Source organism: Coregonus clupeaformis, chromosome 30 (genome assembly GCF_020615455.1).
Source record: "Coregonus clupeaformis isolate EN_2021a chromosome 30, ASM2061545v1, whole genome shotgun sequence".
Lineage (NCBI taxonomy): Eukaryota > Metazoa > Chordata > Actinopteri > Salmoniformes > Salmonidae > Coregonus > Coregonus clupeaformis.
In genome coordinates, this window is record NC_059221.1 from 4,686,016 (window position 1) to 4,704,516 (window position 18,501).

Consider the following 18,501-nt stretch of genomic DNA (forward strand, 5'->3'; position numbering starts at 1 on the left):
CATGCCACGTCATCGACTGTGTCATCGACTTGCTATAACATATGTGGTTGGCTGATATGTAAAATACATAACCAGGCATTGTAAGATCTGGCAGGCGTCAGCAACACCTGAGCAGAGGAACACGCCCTATATCTTCATTTGATGCCCTATATCTTCATTTGATGTCCTGGGGACTTTACCCCTTGGAACGCTGCACCAATCAGGGCCTCCCTAACCAGAATGACACCGCCCACAAATCTGCATATAATTGCACCCACTTCAACTAATTCGGCTATTGCGGTTGTGCCTTTGAAGACTGAACATTGAAACGATTCGCTGCTAATTTTAAAGGAGCTTTTATTCATCCACAGACGTTTTGATCTTATGGGACTAAAAAAAAGATGGACAATGACAACACAATCTGTCCAAGGTTGATACAAAAATGTTTACTCTGTATATAAAACACACACACCAGATATTTTATTAATTGTGGTTCTTTCACACATGCCTAAATATACTGTATTTACATCATCATTAAAATCCCCTGAACCTCCACTCAAACAGCCAGGGTAAAAATCCATAGCAATTTAGTTTTAGAGAAGTTTCTTGTCCCAGTCCAGCCCTACATCACATATGAGGGATGGTTCCAGATCCAGGCAGCAGGTCCGGTTTGTCTCCTCCCGTCCCCCCGCGGGCTTTCCCTTCCCTGGGGCTCTCTAGTCCCTGGAGGCCCCCGATCATTGAGCCCAGGGTACCGAAGCTGCTGGCGCAGTGCTCCACCTGGGCTGACACGGACACACACAGGGGCCCCTGCTGGGCCTTGGAGCCCTGAGGCACGGGAGTGGTAGCGTTCTCACTGAGGCTCTGCACTGTCACACAGGACTGGGGGGGGGGTAGGAGGAGGGAAGGTAGGAAGGGAGGTAAGAGAGATGGAAGTGGGAGGGAGGGAGAGTGACAGAGAGAGAGAGGGTAGGAGAAAGAAAGATAGGGGAGGAAAAAGGTGAGAGAGCTAGTTCCAATTTTGGGCTGATAATCAACAGGTGTAATACATTAATGTACTAACGACCCTTGCCTAGGGTGTAATGCACTCACGTTCGCCATAGAAATGTCGCTCCCCACCAGTGTCTTCTTCTTTCTGGCTAGATTGGGGTTCCAGTGGCACACAAGACTGTCATTCTGAACACTGTAGTTCTTGTGTCCGATCAGCCAGTATGTGTTCATTTTCCCTTTACCCTGGGAGAGAGGAAGTCAACTGTCATCACACCAACATAGAGGAGAGAAGTGGTGTGTAATGAACTGTAAATAGACTGGTGAAGTGTTTAATTATGTGGAGTCGATCCAGACTCTAATTAACTAACGAGTTAAAAGTGACTCAAAGCCATCAGTGTGACTCATTGACCCATTAGAGCAGGGGTGTCAAACTCATTCCATGGAGGGCCTAGTGTCTGCTGTTTATTCTTTTCCCCTTTCAATTAAGACCTAGACAACCATGTGAGGGGAGTTCCTTACTAATCAGTGACCTTAATTCATCAATCAAGGACAAGGGAGGAGCGAAAACCATCGGCCTGCCGTGGAATGAGTTTGACACATTTGCATTAGATTTAAGGAGGATATACACTAAGTGTGCAAAACATTATGAACATCTTTCTAATATTGAGATGCACCCCCTTTTGCCCTCAGAACAGCCTCAATTCGTCGGGGCATGGATTCTACAAGGTGTCGAAGGCGTTACACAGGAATGCTGGCCCATGTTGACTCCAATGCTTCCCACAGTTGTGTTAAGTTGGCTGGATGTCCTTTGGTTGGTGGACTATTCTTGATAGACAATGGAAATTGTTGAGTGTGAGAAACCCAGTAGCGTTGCATTTTTTTGGTACTTTTTACCCCTGTTTCTCCCCAATTTCGTGATATCCAATTGGTATTTGCAGTCTTGTCCCATCGCTGCAACTCCCGTATGGACTCGGGAGAGGCGAAGGTCGAGAGCCATGCATCCTCCGAAACATGACCCTGCCAAGCCACACTGCTTCTTGACACACTGCTCGCTTAACCCGGAAGCCAGCCGCACCAATGTGTCGGAGGAAACACCGTACAACTGGCGAACGTGTCAGCGTGCATGCGCCCGGCCCGCCACAGGAGTCGCTAGCGCGCGATGGGACAAGGACATCCCGGCCAGCCAAACCCTCCCCTAACCCGGACGACGCTGGGCCAATTGTGCGTTGACTCATGGGTCTCCCGGTCGCGGCCGGCTACGACACAGCCTGGGATCGAACCCGGAACTGTAGTGACGCCTCAAGCACTGCAGTGCCTTAGACCGCTGCGCCACTCGGGAGGCCATTGTTGCAGTTTTTGACACACTCAAACCGGTGCGCTTGGCACCTACTACCATACCCTGTTCAAAGGCACTTAAATATTTTGTCTTGCCCATTCACCCTCTGAATGGCACACATACACAATCCATGTCTCAATTGTCTCAAGGAATACACTGATTGAAGTGGATTTAACAGGTGACATCAATAAGGGATCATAGCTTTCACCTGGTCAGTCTGTCATGGAAAGAGCAGGTGTTCCTAATGTTATGTACACTCAGTGTAAGTGGTATGTATCAATCTGAGTGGTCATAACTTCACAATCATATCTTATTAAACTGTCAAGAGGAGTGAAACAAGGTTGTCTACTATAGGGATATATACAGTGGGGGAAAAAAGTATTTAGTCAGCCACCAATTGTGCAAGTTCTCCCACTTAAAAAGATGAGAGAGGCCTGTAATTGTCATCATAGGTACACGTCAACTATGACAGACATATTGAGAAAAAAAAATCCAGAAAATCACATTGTAGGATTTTTAATGAATTTATTTGCAAATTATGGTGGAAAATAAGTATTTGGTCACCTACAAACAAGCACGATTTCTGGCTCTCACAGACCTGTAACTTCTTCTTTAAGAGGCTCCTCTGTCCCCACTCGTTACCTGTATTAATGGCACCTGTTTGAACTTGTTATCAGTATAAAAGACACCTGTCCACAACCTCAAACAGTCACACTCCAAACTCCACTATGGCCAAGACCAAAGAGCTGTCAAAGGACACCAGAAACAAAATTGTAGACCTGCACCAGGCTGGGAAGACTGAATCTGCAATAGGTAAGCAGCTTGGTTTGAAGAAATCAACTGTGGGAGCAATTATTAGGAAATGGAAGACATTCAAGACCACTGATAATCTCCCTCGATCTGGGGCTCCACGCAAGATCTCACCCCGTGGGGGTCAAAATGATCACAAGAACGGTGAGCAAAAATCACAGAACCACACGGGGGACCTAGTGAATGACCTGCAGAGAGCTGGGACCAAAGTAACAAAGCCTACCATCAGTAACACACTACGCCGCCAGGGACTCAAATCCTGCAGTGCCAGACGTGTCCCCCTGCTTAAGCCAGTACATGTCCAGGCCCGTCTGAAGTTTGCTAGAGTGCATTTGGTTGATCCAGAAGGGGATTGGGAGAATGTCATATGGTCAGATGAAACCAAAATATAACTTTTTGGTAAAAACTCAACTCGTCGTGTTTGGAGGACAAAGAATGCTGAGTTGCATCCAAAGAACACCATACCTACTGTGAAGCATGGGGGTGGAAACATCATGCTTTGGGGCTGTTTTTCTGCAAAGGGACCAGGATGACTGATCCGTGTAAAGGAAAGAATGAATGGGGCCATGTATCGTGAGATTTTGAGTGAAAACCTCCTTCCATCAGCAAGGGCATTGAAGATGAAACGTGGCTGGGTCTTTCAGCATGACAATGATCCCAAACACACCGCCCGGGCAACGGAGTGGCTTCGTAAGAAGCATTTCAAGGTCCTGGAGTGGCCTAGCCAGTCTCCAGATCTCAACCCCATAGAAAATCTTTGGAGGGAGTTGAAAGTCTGTGTTGCCCAGCGACAGCCCCAAAACATCACTGCTCTAGAGGAGATCTGCATGGAGGAATGGGCCAAAATACCAGCAACAGTGTGTGAAAACCTTGTGAAGACTTACAGAAAACGTTTGACCTGTGTCATTGCCAACAAAGGGTATATACAGTGGGGGAAAAAAGTATGTAGTCAGCCACCAATTGTGCAAGTTTTCCCACTTAAAAATATGAGAGAGGCCTGTAATTGTCATCATAGGTACACGTCAACTATGACAGACAAAATGAGGGGAAAAAAATCCAGAAAATCACATTGTAGGATTTTTATGAATTTATTTGCAAATTATGGTGGAAAATAAGTATTTGGTCAATAACAAAAGTTTCTCAATACTTTGTTATATACCCTTTGTTGGCAATGACACAGGTCAAACGTTTTCTGTAAGTCTTCACAAGGTTTTCACACACTGTTGCTGGTATTTTGGCCCATTCCTCCATGCAGATCTCCTCTAGAGCAGTGATGTTTTGGGGCTGTCGCTGGGCAACACGGACTTTCAACTCCCTCCAAAGATTTTCTATGGGGTTGAGATCTGGAGACTGGCTAGGCCACTCCAGGACCTTGAAATGCTTCTTACGAAGCCACTCCTTCGTTGCCCGGGCGGTGTGTTTGGGATCATTGTCATGCTGAAAGACCCAGCCACGTTTAATCTTCAATGCCCTTGCTGATGGAAGGAGGTTTTCACTCAAAATCTCACGATACATGGCCCCATTCATTCTTTCCTTTACACGGATCAGTCGTCCTGGTCCCTTTGCAGAAAAACAGCCCCAAAGCATGATGTTTCCACCCCCATGCTTCACAGTAGGTATGGTGTTCTTTGGATGCAACTCAGCATTCTTTGTCCTCCAAACACGACGAGTTGAGTTTTTACCAAAAAGTTCTATTTTGGTTTCATCTGACCATATGACATTCTCCCAATCCTCTTCTGGATCATCCAAATGCACTCTAGCAAACTTCAGATGGGCCTGGACATGTACTGGCTTAAGCAGGGGGACACGTCTGGCACTGCAGGATTTGAGTCCCTGGCGGCGTAGTGTGTTACTGATGGTAGGCTTTGTTACTTTGGTCCCAGCTCTCTGCAGGTCATTCACTAGGTCCCCCGTGTGGTTCTGGGATTTTTGCTCACCGTTCTTGTGATCATTTTGACCCCACGGGGTGAGATCTTGCGTGGAGCCCCAGATCGAGGGAGATTATCAGTGGTCTTGTATGTCTTCCATTTCCTAATAATTGCTCCCACAGTTGATTTCTTCAAACCAAGCTGCCTACCTATTGCAGATTCAGTCTTCCCAGCCTGGTGCAGGTCTACAATTTTGTTTCTGGTGTCCTTTGACAGCTCTTTGGTCTTGGCCATAGTGGAGTTTGGAGTGTGACTGTTTGAGGTTGTGGACAGGTGTCTTTTATACTGATAACAAGTTCAAACAGGTGCCATTAATACAGGTAACGAGTGGAGGACAGAGGAGCTTCTTAAAGAAGAAGTTACAGGTCTGTGAGAGCCAGAAATCTTGCTTGTTTGTAGGTGACCAAATACTTATTTTCCACCATAATTTGCAAATAAATTCATTAAAAAATCCTACTATGTGATTTTCTGGATTTTTTTCCCTCAATTTGTCTGTCATAGTTGACGTGTACCTATGATGAAAATTACAGGCCTCTCTCATCTTTTTAAGTGGGAGAACTTGCACAATTGGTGGCTGACTAAATACTTTTTTCCTCCACTGTAACAAAGTATTGAGAAACTTTTGTTATTGACCAAATACTTATTTTCCACCATAATTTGCAAATAAATTCATTAAAAATCCTACAATGTGATTTTCTGGATTTCTTTTTCTCATTTTGTCTGTCATAGTTGACGTGTACCTATTATGAAAATTACAGGCCTCTCTCATCTTTTTAAATGGGAGAACTTGCACAATTGGTGGCTGACTAAATACTTTTTTTCCCCACTGTATTTATTATGGCCATCGAAATGTTAGCTATTAAACATTGATCCAATAATAATATCAAGGGGGACCACCCATACACAAAAATGTATGCACGCATGACTGTAAGTCGCTTTGGATAAAAGCGTCTGCTAAATGGCATATTATTATTATTATTATTATAAATCCAGGGCTTATTAAAAACAAAGGTGTCATTGTACGCTGACGACTCATGGTTTCTTTTAAATCCACAATTTTAATCCCTGAACAGCCTCATAGAAGATATAGATACTTTCTCTGTAGCTCAGCTGGTAGAGCACGGCTCTTGTAACGCCAGGGTTGTGGGTTCGATCCCCGGGACCACCCATACCTAAAAATTTATGCACGCATGACTGTATGTCGCTTTGGATAAAAGTGTCTGCTAAATGGCATATTATTATTATTATTATTATTATTACAACCAAACTATGAAAAGTATGATAATTATCATAGTTGTGATTTAAAAAAAATACAACTTTTACATTACCGTGTAGTTTACCAATAAAATGGTCTGATGGTGAAGTGGACATACTCGGTATTCATATCCCGAAAGAAAGAAACAATCTCAATACAATACATTTTAATAGAAAGTTAGCAAAAATAGATAAGATCTTGCTACCATGGAAAGGTAAATACCTTTCTATTTGTGAAAAAATATCCCTGATTAATTATTTAGTTATATACCAGTTTACTTATTTACTTATGGCCCTGCTTACATCGAACAACTTTTTTTTTTTTTATTATATGAGCAAAACATATTCCACTTTATTTGGAACAGCAAGCCGAACTAAATTAAACGGGCCTATTTATATAACGAATATTAATTCAGAGAGCTGAAATTATTACATTTTAATGCATTGAACCTTTCACTAAAGGCTTCAGTCATACAGAAGTGCTTAAATCCGAACGGGTTTTCCAGCAGATTAGTAAGATTGTCTCAACCTGTGTACAAAAATGGCCTTTTTCCCTTTATTCAGATTCCAACCTCTTACTTTCGGTTATTTGAAAATGAAATCATCTCCAGAATATTTTTTAAACAAGCCATAGAAAGCTGGTTGCAATTTCAGTTTTATTTAATCCACCAGAAAATACTAAAATATACTAACTGATAAAAAAAAACATTTTTGAAAATAAAAATAGAAAATTGGATAATCGTTGTTAATGATATCCTAAATACGATTGATGGAGTTATGTCACTGATGGAGTTATGTCACACATGCAGCTAACAATAATATATGGAAATGTCTGCTCTCTCCAAAATTACAACCAACTGATTGCAGCATTACCGCTAAAATGGAAGAGGCAAGTGTAAGGGGGAGAAGGTAAGGAACTTGTCTGTCGGCCCTACATTAAAGACCAAAATTGGTTGAAGAAAATTGTGAGAAATAAAAAGTATAACAGTTTAATTTAAGGACAAAAAAATTGACAGCTGCGCCATACAGGTTGCAAAATAGTAAGGAAGAGATTTTTGTTGTGCCGATTCCATGGCACATGGTTTATGAACTGATACACAAAACAACGGCAGATTCAAAATTTGTATACAAAATTCTTGCAAACAAATAGAATGTTATGTATATGAAGATACAACCATCCCAGCTCTGCAGATTTTGTTGCGAAGAGAAAAGCATTAGATCACTTGTTTTGGTACTGCCCATGTGACAGGTTAAAGGAAATACTCATAGCCTGTTATACACTAAAAAGTATCAGTAAGTTCATAGTATGTGAGGATCTTAAAATATCTAAGGTTAAAAAGATCTACGAAATGCTCTTAATCTATGAGCCTGAGATCGATTGCTCTGGTCTCCACCCAAGTTCCCGGGGAAATCACGGTCTTTTCCTCATTACACTAAAGTTCTCAGTGAGGAAACATAACCGTATCACTCTCGTGATTATTTCTCCCCTTTTTCAGATACATTATTGATATAAAACATAGTTAATTTAAATGTAATAACTTGCTAACATGTCAAGAGTGTTTTAGGTGTGTTTTAGTAACATCTTGAGTAAGTTAGAGTTAAGTTTTCAGAGTGTAATATGGGTGTGTGTGAGCGGAGCCCCGCTCGGTTGCAGCGAAGAATAGCTTCGTACTGAGAGTAGCTGCCATTTTATGTTAATTGTGAATGAACATGTACACTGTTAATAATATATTTTGCGGTGTTATTTGTATAATGTGTTTCAAACACTTTATTGACATTGTTGATAAATGTAGTTATGGTTTACTGAGCTAAAGCTACTTTGTGCTTGACAGTTATTGTTACGGATACAGGTATCCTGTGTCCTGTGTTTTTCTCTCCTTCTGCTCTAATCACAGGTGTCCTGTATGTTCCTGATTGGTGGTCGTTGAGGTGTCTGCTGATTGGACCAATCAGTGAACATTCCTGTGCATTGCACCACCTGTTACTCGTTTTTTTCAATCACACATCCCATTATATAAAACCAGTCACTTGTGTTTGTTGTGAGAGAGAGAATATTTCCGTATGTGAGTATGGACACTGTGGTGTCCTGTTTTTGTTTACTCACTAAATTGCTGGTTACTCTGGTTGGTAATTTTGTTAGACCACTGTTTTGTATGGAGTAATGGATACTGTGATGTCCTGTGTTTAGAGTACTCAGTAATTTGCTGGTTACTCTGTTTGGTAACTATTGTGTGTTTCTGGGAAAAGGGGAGTTTGAGCTAGCTGCCCTTGGGCATACATTTCCCGTAGAAAGAACTGTCTATAAACACTAGTTAGACCTGAGCGGACCACCCCCTGTGCTTTTGTATGATTAGCAGTAGTTTAGCGGTTCTTGAGGCAGGCAAGATCAGTTTAGGGGTGTTTTACACTATTGTTTCATTTCTTGGGTCCTGCTCAGCCCTTTTTCCCAAACCGTTACCGTGTGTTCAGAAATAAACCATTTGTGTTTGACGGTAGTTCATGGTTGTTGTGTCATATTTGTTCTCACTGTTCCATGCCACACTTATAATTTACATGAATTATGTTACGGGTCTCATGTCCATCACCCTAGACGTTCAAAGCCACGGGGTTCGTAACATAAAGTGGGGGCTCGTCTGGGATATATCCCATGCTACTCATGCAAATTAGTAAGTGTCTGGTTCAGTGTTGAGCTTGGCAGCTGTAACTACCTGTTTTTTTTTGTGTGTTCAGTATTCGACGGCTCGTGTTGCTAATTTAGGATGGCTACTTTTGAGTTGGATGCATTTTTGGAAAACCCTACGTGGGAGGTTTTTGATAATTGCCGTAGAGTGGATCTACAGGCTTTGGCTGACCACTTTTCTGTACCCATACCGAGGGGTTTAGTGAAAGCAGAAGTTAGGGAAGTAGTGCTAGCGATATTGTTGAACGAGCGAGTGCTTGAGTTACCGCCGCCTGAGTCTGCTGCTCCTGTAGGGGATGTGGTTGCTGTTCCTGTAAGCCCATCAGTGTCTGAGGACGAGACTAAGGCTCCAGCCACATTGCCCCGTTATGACCCACTCTCCCCACTGACTGACAGTGATGCCAGGATGGATGTCCGCTCGACACGGCTCCAAATGGAGGCGGAAGAGCGGGCACAAATCAGGCTAGACAAACTGGAGACGCGTAAGATGGAACTGGAGACGCGTAGGCTTGATCAAGAACTAGAGACGCGTAAGATGGAACTGGAGACGCGTAGGCTTGATCAAGAACTGGAGATGCGTAAAATGGAACTAGAGGCAGAAACAGCGAGGTTAGTCTCTGCTCATACTATGCCTGCTAGTGAGCCATCCTCACCAGCTGTGTCGTCTGCTACGTTTGATATTAGTAGGCAGATCACCTTGGTACCTGTGTTCAGGGAGTCAGAGGTTGATTCCTATTTCAGTGTTTTTGAACGTATAGCAGTAGCATTGAAATGGCCCAAAGAGGTATGGTGCCTATTACTTCAGTGTAAACTAACAGGTAAAGCCCAAGAGGGTCTGGCAGCGCTACCTCTTGAAGACAGTTTGAATTATGACGTGGTCAAAGCTACTGTTCTTCGTGCCTATGAGCTTGTTCCTGAGGCGTATCGACAGAGATTTAGGTCTCATAAAAAGTCTCCTACTCAGACTTATGTGGAGTTTGCTAGAGACAAAGGAAATCTGTTTGACAAATGGCACAGTGCTAGTAAAGTAACTGATTTTAACTCTCTACGGGAGTTAATCTTGTTAGAAGAGTTTAAAAATTGCTTACCCGAACGCATTGTAGTTTATCTGAACGAACAGAAAGTATCCTCACTGTCGGAAGCGTCTGTATTGGCAGACGAGTTTGTGTTGACGCATAAGAGCGTGTTTTCGGCTCGTACGGAGGGCAGGGCTGCGGAGTTGCTAACTTTTAGTCCTAGTCGACCAGCAGTACATCCAGCACGCCCAAAAGATGTGCGTCACTGTTTCTATTGTCATAAGGTGGGGCATATGGTTAATGATTGCTTTCTGCTAAAACGCAAACCGGGGATGCCTCAGCACGCCAGGCCGCCAACGGGTGTTGGGCTGATTCGATGCGGTTGTAAGGCCGGAATCAAGACAGAGGCCTCATACTGAATGTGGTTTGAAAGTCCCTGTCCCAGATCACAGTTATGAACTGTTCATTTTTGAGGGGTTTGTTTCTATATCAGATGACGAAGCGTCTCAGCGTCCAGTTAGAATCCTCAGAGATACTGGTGCGGCGCAGTCGTTCATACTATCTGATGTGTTGCCCTTGTCCAATAATACATATTGTGGTTCCAATGTGTTAGTACAAGGAATTGAAATGGGATTTGTCCCAGTGCCATTGCACTTTGTGAACGTACACTCTGAGTTAGTCAGTGGATTGTTCAGAGTGGGCGTACGTCCTATGTTGCCAGTAAAAGGTGTGACATTTATAATGGGCAACGATATTGCCGGAGGAAAGGTGATACCCGTATTGGAGGTATTGGATAAAAGTGACCAGTCTCTCTCCGAGGAGCTGGCACAGGGTTATCCAGATGTGTTCCCCGCTTGTGCTGTCACACGTGCTCAAGCACGACAAGTGGGTGAAGTGATAGATTTGTCAAACACGATTCTATTCAGAGAGTGTGACCCCGAGGATAGTTCGGGTGCTACCTCTGGTAAGCTGGTGCAGTCTGACCAACAGCCCAGAGAAAGGAAGAAGGATGTGGAACTTGTTGCTGAGGCCATACAGTTACCAGTTACTCGTGAGCAGCTGATCGCTAACCAACAGGTTGACATTAGCCTGGCTAAATGTTTTTCTAGTGTTGTCTCAGAGGAGGAGCTAAAGAAGAAAAACATGGCATACTTCATTGATGGTAATCTCCTCATGCGTAAATGGACATCCCATGTTGACGCTGGCGGAGATTGGAATGCTGTTTACCAAATAGTGATTCCTACAGCCTTTCGACAAAATGTTTTATCCCTCGCTCATGATCACCAGTGGTCCGGACATCTGGGAGTCACCAAGACTTATGATCGAGTTTTGCGACATTTCTTTTGGCCTGGTTTAAAGCAAGATGTGGCTCAGTTCTGTCGGACTTGCCACACCTGTCAAGTAACTGGGAAACCGAACCAGGTTATTTCCCCGCGCCTCTTTGTCCCATACCGGCCATAGGTGAACCCTTCGAACATGTGATGGTTGATTGTGTTGGACCATTACCAAAAACAAAATCTGGTAACCAGTTTATGTTGACAATTATGTGTGTGGCCACCAGGTACCCAGAGGCCATTCCTCTGCGAAGGATTACTGCTCCGGTGGTGAGTAAAGCGTTGATCAAATTCTTCTCAACTTTTGGGTTACCTAAGGTGATACAAACTGATCAGGGTACGAATTTCCTTTCTAAACTTTTCAAACAAGTGTTAAAATCCTTGTCAGTTACACACCGTGTGTCAAGCGCATATCACCCAGAGTCTCAGGGTGCGCTTGAACGTTGGCATCAGACCCTGAAGTCTATGCTCCGTAAATATTGCTTGAAATCTGAGAAAGATTGGGATGAGGGAGTTCCTCTAGTTTTGTTTGCTGTCCGTGAGACAGTACAGGAATCCCTAGGGTTCAGCCCAGCTGAACTGGTGTTTGGACACACCATGAGAGGACCTATGAAAGTCCTTAAGGATCAGTTTTTGTCACAAGAGTTGTGTGTGAAAGAAAATGTGTTGGACTACGTTAGTCGCTTTCGTGAGCGCCTACATGCTGCCTGTGCTCTAGCAAAGGAAGCGCTGTCTTCCTCACAGAAACGGATGAAACGACAATATGACACACAGGCTGTTTCTCGTTCACTGCAGCCAGGTGACCAAGTTCTTGTATTGTTGCCTGTGCCAGGAGCGTCATTGTCAGCACGTTTCTCTGGTCCTTATGTCATTGAAAAGAAACTAAGTGAAACTGACTACGTGATACAGACTCCTGATAGAAAACGCCAATCTCGTGTGTGCCACGTTAACATGTTGAAGACATACCACACCAGACCCGTCACTCAGGTAGACAGTCCAGAGAAACTGGCCGAGTCGGCTGTCTCTATTGCTGCTACGGCTGTAGTGGGAGGTCATGTTAATGATGTGGACGGAGATGGTTTGGAGTTGCGCAATACTCAGCAGCAGTGTGCTAGATTGCCCAATTCAGAGATGCTGCTGTCTCTCCCGTCAAGCCTGATTCATTTAACGGACAGACAGTCAGATGATATTGTGAGACTATTACACAGCTTTCCATGTCTTTTTAATGATGTTCCTACGTGCACAAATGTGTTAGAACATGACATTAATGTTGGAAACGCTGCACCTATCAAGCAACATCCTTATCGTGTCAACGTCTCTAAAAGAAAGATAATGAGGGGTGAGGTCGGTTATTTGCTGGAGAATAACCTGGCTATGCCAAGTTCAAGTCCTTGGAGTTCTCCGTGCATTCTGGTTCCTAAACCTGATGGGACATCCAGATTATGTACGGACTATCGGAAAGTCAATGCTGTCACAGTGCCCGACTCGTTCCCGTTACCCAGACTGGATGACTGTATTGATACTGTTGGTGCTGCTACTTATGTAACCAAACTAGATCTTCTAAAGGTTACTGGCAGGTGCCGTTAACCCCACGTGCCTCCGACATCTCTGCCTTTGTGACCCCAGATCACTTCCTACAATATGCTGTCATGGCATTTGGGATGCGGAACGCACCAGCCACTTTCCAACGCCTGGTTAACACAGTATTGGCTGGAGTTCCTAATTGTAGTGCTTACCTTGATGATCTGGTAATTTATTCAACTGAGTGGTCTGATCATGTTAACACTCTAAGGGTAGTGTGTGAACGTCTAGCAACCGCTTCTCTAACCCTGAACTTAGCAAAGTGCGAGTTTGGGAAGGCCACTGTTACTTATCTTGGTAAACAGGTCGGCCATGGTCAGGTGCGCCCTCTAGATGCCAAGGTCTCGGCTATAAACGCATTTCCCGCACCTACCACCAGAAGAGAGCTACGCCGTTTTTAGGGATGGTTGGCTACTACCGTAGTTTCTGTAAAAATTTCTCTGCTGTAGTTGCTCCATTAACGGATTTGCTCAGTCCGGCGAGAAAATTTGTATGGTCTGAAGATTGTCGTACTGCTTTCAACACTGCTAAAGCACTCTTATGTAGTACTCCTGTTCTTGCTGCGCCAGATTTTGAACGACCGTTTAAACTGGAGGTAGATGCAAGTGCCAGAGGTGCTGGGGCTGTTCTACTGCAGCAAGACCAGAGTGGAGTGGACCATCCTGTCTGTTATTTTTCACGGAAATTTAACAAATGTCAGACAAACTATTCCACCATTGAACAAGAAGCTCTAGCTTTGTTGTTAGCTCTGCAGTACTTTGAAGTTTATGTTGGTTCCAGTGCATTACCAGTGATAGTGTATACTGACCATAACCCCTTAGTTTTTCTCCACCGGATGTACAACCAGAACCAACGCCTTATGCGTTGGGCACTTGTCGTGCAAAATTATAATTTGGAGATCCGCCACAAAAAGGGGTTGGATAATGTGTTGGCAGATGCTTTGTCTCGTGTGTAATGATCTAGGTTTTTTTTTGTTATCCCGGCAGGATGATTTGTGAATTTGGGTGTTGTGATAGTCCGTGTGTCGCAAACCATTGTGGTTTGCTCTTTTAAGGGTGGGAGTGTTACGGATACAGGTATCCTGTGTCCTGTGTTTTTCTCTCCTTCTGCTCTAATCACAGGTGTCCTGTATGTTCCTGATTGGTGGTCGTTGAGGTGTCTGCTGATTGGACCAATCAGTGAACATTCCTGTGCATTGCACCACCTGTTACTCGTTTTTTCAATCACACATCCCATTATATAAAAACCAGTCACTTGTGTTTGTTGTGAGAGAGAGAATATTTCCGTATGTGAGTATGGACACTGTGGTGTCCTGTTTTTGTTTACTCACTAAATTGCTGGTTACTCTGGTTGGTAATTTTGTTAGACCACTGTTTTGTATGGAGTAATGGATACTGTGATGTCCTGTGTTTAGAGTACTCAGTAATTTGCTGGTTACTCTGTTTGGTAACTATTGTGTGTTTCTGGGAAAAGGGGAGTTTGAGCTAGCTGCCCTTGGGCATACATTTCCCGTAGAAAGAACTGTCTATAAACACTAGTTAGACCTGAGCGGACCACCCCCTGTACTTTTGTATGATTAGCAGTAGTTTAGCGGTTCTTGAGGCAGGCAAGATCAGTTTAGGGGGTGTTTTACACTATTGTTTCATTTCTTGGGTCCTGCTCAGCCCTTTTTCCCAAACCGTTACCGTGTGTTCAGAAATAAACCATTTGTGTTTGACGGTAGTTCATGGTTGTTGTGTCATATTTGTTCTCACTGTTCCATGCCACACTTATAATTTACATGAATTATGTTACGGGTCTCATGTCCATCACCCTAGACGTTCAAAGCCACGGGGTTCGTAACAGTTATATTGGAAAATTAGTATATGTTTCAGTGAATTACAGTGTATGCTGTTTTGACTTGAATAAGCTTTGTACTCTACAAAACTATCTATTTCCTGTATATCTGTTGTTCTGTAAAAGGTGGTAGTTTTGTAAAATGATTACACTAAAGTTCTCAGTGAGGAAACATAAACGTATCACTCTCGTGATTATTTCTCCCCTTTTTCAGGGGCGTAACATTTTTGGAGGCACGGCTGAGATTGCTGCTCAGATGTCCGGTTTCCACATCCTGGTCGCTGAATTCCGAGCCAGCTAAATCCAAACATAACAACCCAGGCAGGCTGCAGTGAGGAAAGTGTTGCTGTTCGAGGGGAGCTGGAAGTTGGTGGTTAAGTACGTGTCAACTGAGGCCATTGAGAGACCATCAGAGACATTAAGGACCATCTAATTCAGAGTCAACTCCTGCACAGTAAAAGTTCATCCTGTCCTGTCAACATGACAAGAGGTAGTAGGAGAATTGGCAGGAAGAGGTAGTAGGAGAATTGCACACCCTGACTAAAGACAAGTTACTAGAGATATGTGATATCCTTGACATATCAGGCGAACAGAGAAGAGATGTTCAAGACAAATCCCGCATATCATTGATGACTCACATTATGATGTTCCTTGAAAGAGAGGAAGTTGCAGAGTTAGAAGATGGCGGCATGTCGGAATTGTTGCTACTTAAAGACAAAATGACAGAGATGATCAGGGGCACAGATAACAAAACAGGGCAAACTGACCATGATATTGAAACAGCCGGAACACATCACAGAATAGAGGAACTGAGAACTGTAACCCCACAACAAGGAGTGGGAACTGAGCAGATTACTGCAGCCAAAGCCAGTGATTCGCTGCGCCAGCCCCAACCCCCTGCCCATCTTCAGGGGAGCATGCAGCTCTCACCCGGTGCACAGCCCGGCTCATACTGGCGCAAAGAGTTAAACATTTCTGGGCCAGAAAGATAAACTGACTTTTTCCAGCCTTGCCCATCAGATTGAGAATGGATTTAACAGAGGCTATCCTGAGGTAGAAATAGTAGACACAGTAATCAGGGCTATTTCTCCAGGCTCACAGCTACTTGGAAGGTAAACCCCAGCTAACTCTTCCCACACTTAGATGCATCCTGCGTTCCCACTTCCAAGAGAAGAGTGCAACAGAGCTTTACAAACAGCTAGCTTCAGAAGCACAGCATAGCAAGGAGACCCCTCAAAGCTTCCTGATGCGCGTTTTAGATTTGAGGCAGAAAGTACTATTTGCGTCCCAGGAGTCAGAATCAGGGCTTAAGTATGACCCTGCTCTGGTCCAGCGCATGTGTTTACACACAGTCCTTACAGGTCTCCAGAGTGACAGTATCAGGATAGACATGCAGCCTCTCCTGCTAGATAGCGAAACATCAGATGAGGTTTTGCTAGAGAAGCTTAACATTTCTTGTGCTAATGAGATAGAAAGACGAAACAAAAAGCGGTTTAATGCCCCACAGCCTGCTACAACTGTAAGTGTAGTCCAGTTAGAAGATACGCCATCTGCAAAGTGTCCTGTGAAGGAAGCCAATGCTAAGATACCCGCAGAACTGTTAACAGAGTTAGCTGAACTTAAGACAGATGTAGCTTCCCTAAAAGGTCTCAGTGCAGAGATTGCTCAGATTAAGGAGACATTACAGCAGCCTATGTTTCAGTCACCGCCTTATGCCTATGCCACAGCTCCAGTTAGGAGGCCAGATAGGGACCCCCAGCCACCTGTTTCCCAGCAGCAGTATTACAGCAACTACAGTCAGCCCCAAGCACCTGACCCTGCGCAGCATCAATATGCACCTAACCTGTATACCAACCGCTCTGCTCAAGCTCCAAGGAGGTGTTTTTTCTGCCAGCAGGCCAGAACAGATGCACGCTGCACACACTGCTTCCGATGTGGGAGTGGAGAACATTTTCAAGCTGGATGTAAAATCCGGGGAGTCAGACCATCAAAAGAGGCCCCTTTAAACGGGGAAGGGTTACCGCTGAGGGACGAGTGTTAACCGTAGCTACCAAAAAGTCCCAGAAATGTGCAAATTGTGCCAGAGAAGATTCATTTGAGAACCTGAAACAATGTTCATCATGTAAAGAGACACTGTACTATTCCAAAGGATGTCAAAACCAACATTGGACCAAAGATAAGGAAAAATGCACTCACCTGAAAATTGACTCTACCAGTGAAAAGCTTTCCTGTACAGAGGAAAATGCCCACTCTTTACCATCCCTAGCTCAAGTTTGCCACCCCGATAAGGTCACCTCGCTAGTCGGCAGACAGTGCCTTGTTTAGTGTCACCTGAATCGCCACCACCTCCAAGCCCTATGGGACACAGGCTCTCAGGTATCGGTCATTGATGAACAATGGAAAGAGTAATCTCTCCCAAACGCAAGGCTGAGGGATGTTTCAGAAATTCTGGACTCACCTGATGATCTAAGATTTACTGCAGCAAATGGGACTGAAATGCCGTACCTGGGATGGATTGAAACAACTTTTCGGCTAGCCTCTGAAACTGACCAAACAAAGGAACTGATCATCCCAGTGCTGGTAATGAAAGGCTGTCACCTATCTCATCCCATCATAGGTTTCAATGTTATCGAGCACATCCTGACAATGACCGAAAAGACTAAACGGTACAGTACAGTGAAAAAAGCTTTCCCAAGCCTCAAAAGAAACAAGGTGAGAGCTTTTATACAGGCTGTTAGCGCAGAACAAACAGATGAATATGAAGTAAAAACCAAGAAAGAAAAGGTTGCTGTACCAAAACAGTAGCATTCAGATTGAGTGCCGTGTAGCTTCCCAGCCTTTCAAAGAGGACATGACAATGCTTTTCCAGCCAGACCTGAACCCGCAGTGGCCAGATGAACTTGAGTTCTTTGACACACTAGTCAGAGTCAGGAAAGGTGTTTTTCCAGTTATCATGCTTGATGTCTCTAACCCCACTGACCACGACATTGCCCTGCTAGGACGCACAATAATCGGTACAGTACAAACCATTATGACTGTGTTACCTGCCCAAGTCTTTGAAAAAGCTGTCACCCCAGCCACAGTGAATCACACCAGCGTTCGAACCCCATGTACTGCCACTAAACAGTGGGATCCACTAGTAGGTTTAAGTCACCTAACCGAAGAACAGAGAGAGGTTGTTAGGCAAATGCTTAGAGAAGATTGTCACTCCTTCTCCAGATCAGACAATGACATTGGCTGCATTGAACGATTGAAAATGACTATTTCTCTAAAGGACTCTGACCCAGTCAAGCGCACATACATGTCAGTGCCCAGGCCACTGTATCAGGAGATGAAGGGTTACCTTCATGACCTCATAGCCCAGGGCTGGGTTAGGAAGTCAAACTCTTCATATTTCTCACCTGTCGTGTGCGTTAGGAAGAAGGACGGGACCCTCCGGTTGTGTATAGATTACAGAAACCTGAACAGAAAGACACATCCCGACCGCCAGCCCATCCCTCGGGTCCAAGACATCATGGACAGTTTAGGTGGTAATTCCTGGTTCTCCCTCTTAGATCAGGGAAAAGCGTATCACCAGGGGTTCATCTCTGAAGAAAGCAGATCACTGACAGCATTTGTGACCCCGTGGGGACTCTGAGTGGATACGTATGCCATTCGGCCTCATGAACGCTCCTGCAGCTTTTCAGCGTTGTATGGAGGAATGTTTGGAAGGGCTCCGGGATAACATCTGCATTCCTTATCTGGACGACACGCTAGT

The 18,501-nt window shown here is 44.2% G+C and overlaps 1 protein-coding gene across 1 annotated transcript in view; it reads right to left on the reverse strand.

The window, feature by feature from the left end:
- Positions 1-298: 298 nt before the first annotated feature.
- Positions 299-18,501, reverse strand: part of LOC121546769 (receptor-type guanylate cyclase gcy-28-like) — a 34,369-nt gene continuing 16,166 nt past the window's right edge. Inside the window, exons 6-7 of the mRNA XM_041858009.2 lie at positions 1,072-1,212; positions 299-861 (exon numbers count right to left, since the gene is read on the reverse strand). Of these exons, the coding sequence (XP_041713943.2) occupies positions 607-861; positions 1,072-1,212 (396 nt within the window). The 3' untranslated portion in view covers positions 299-606. The remainder of the gene's footprint in view (positions 862-1,071; positions 1,213-18,501) is intronic.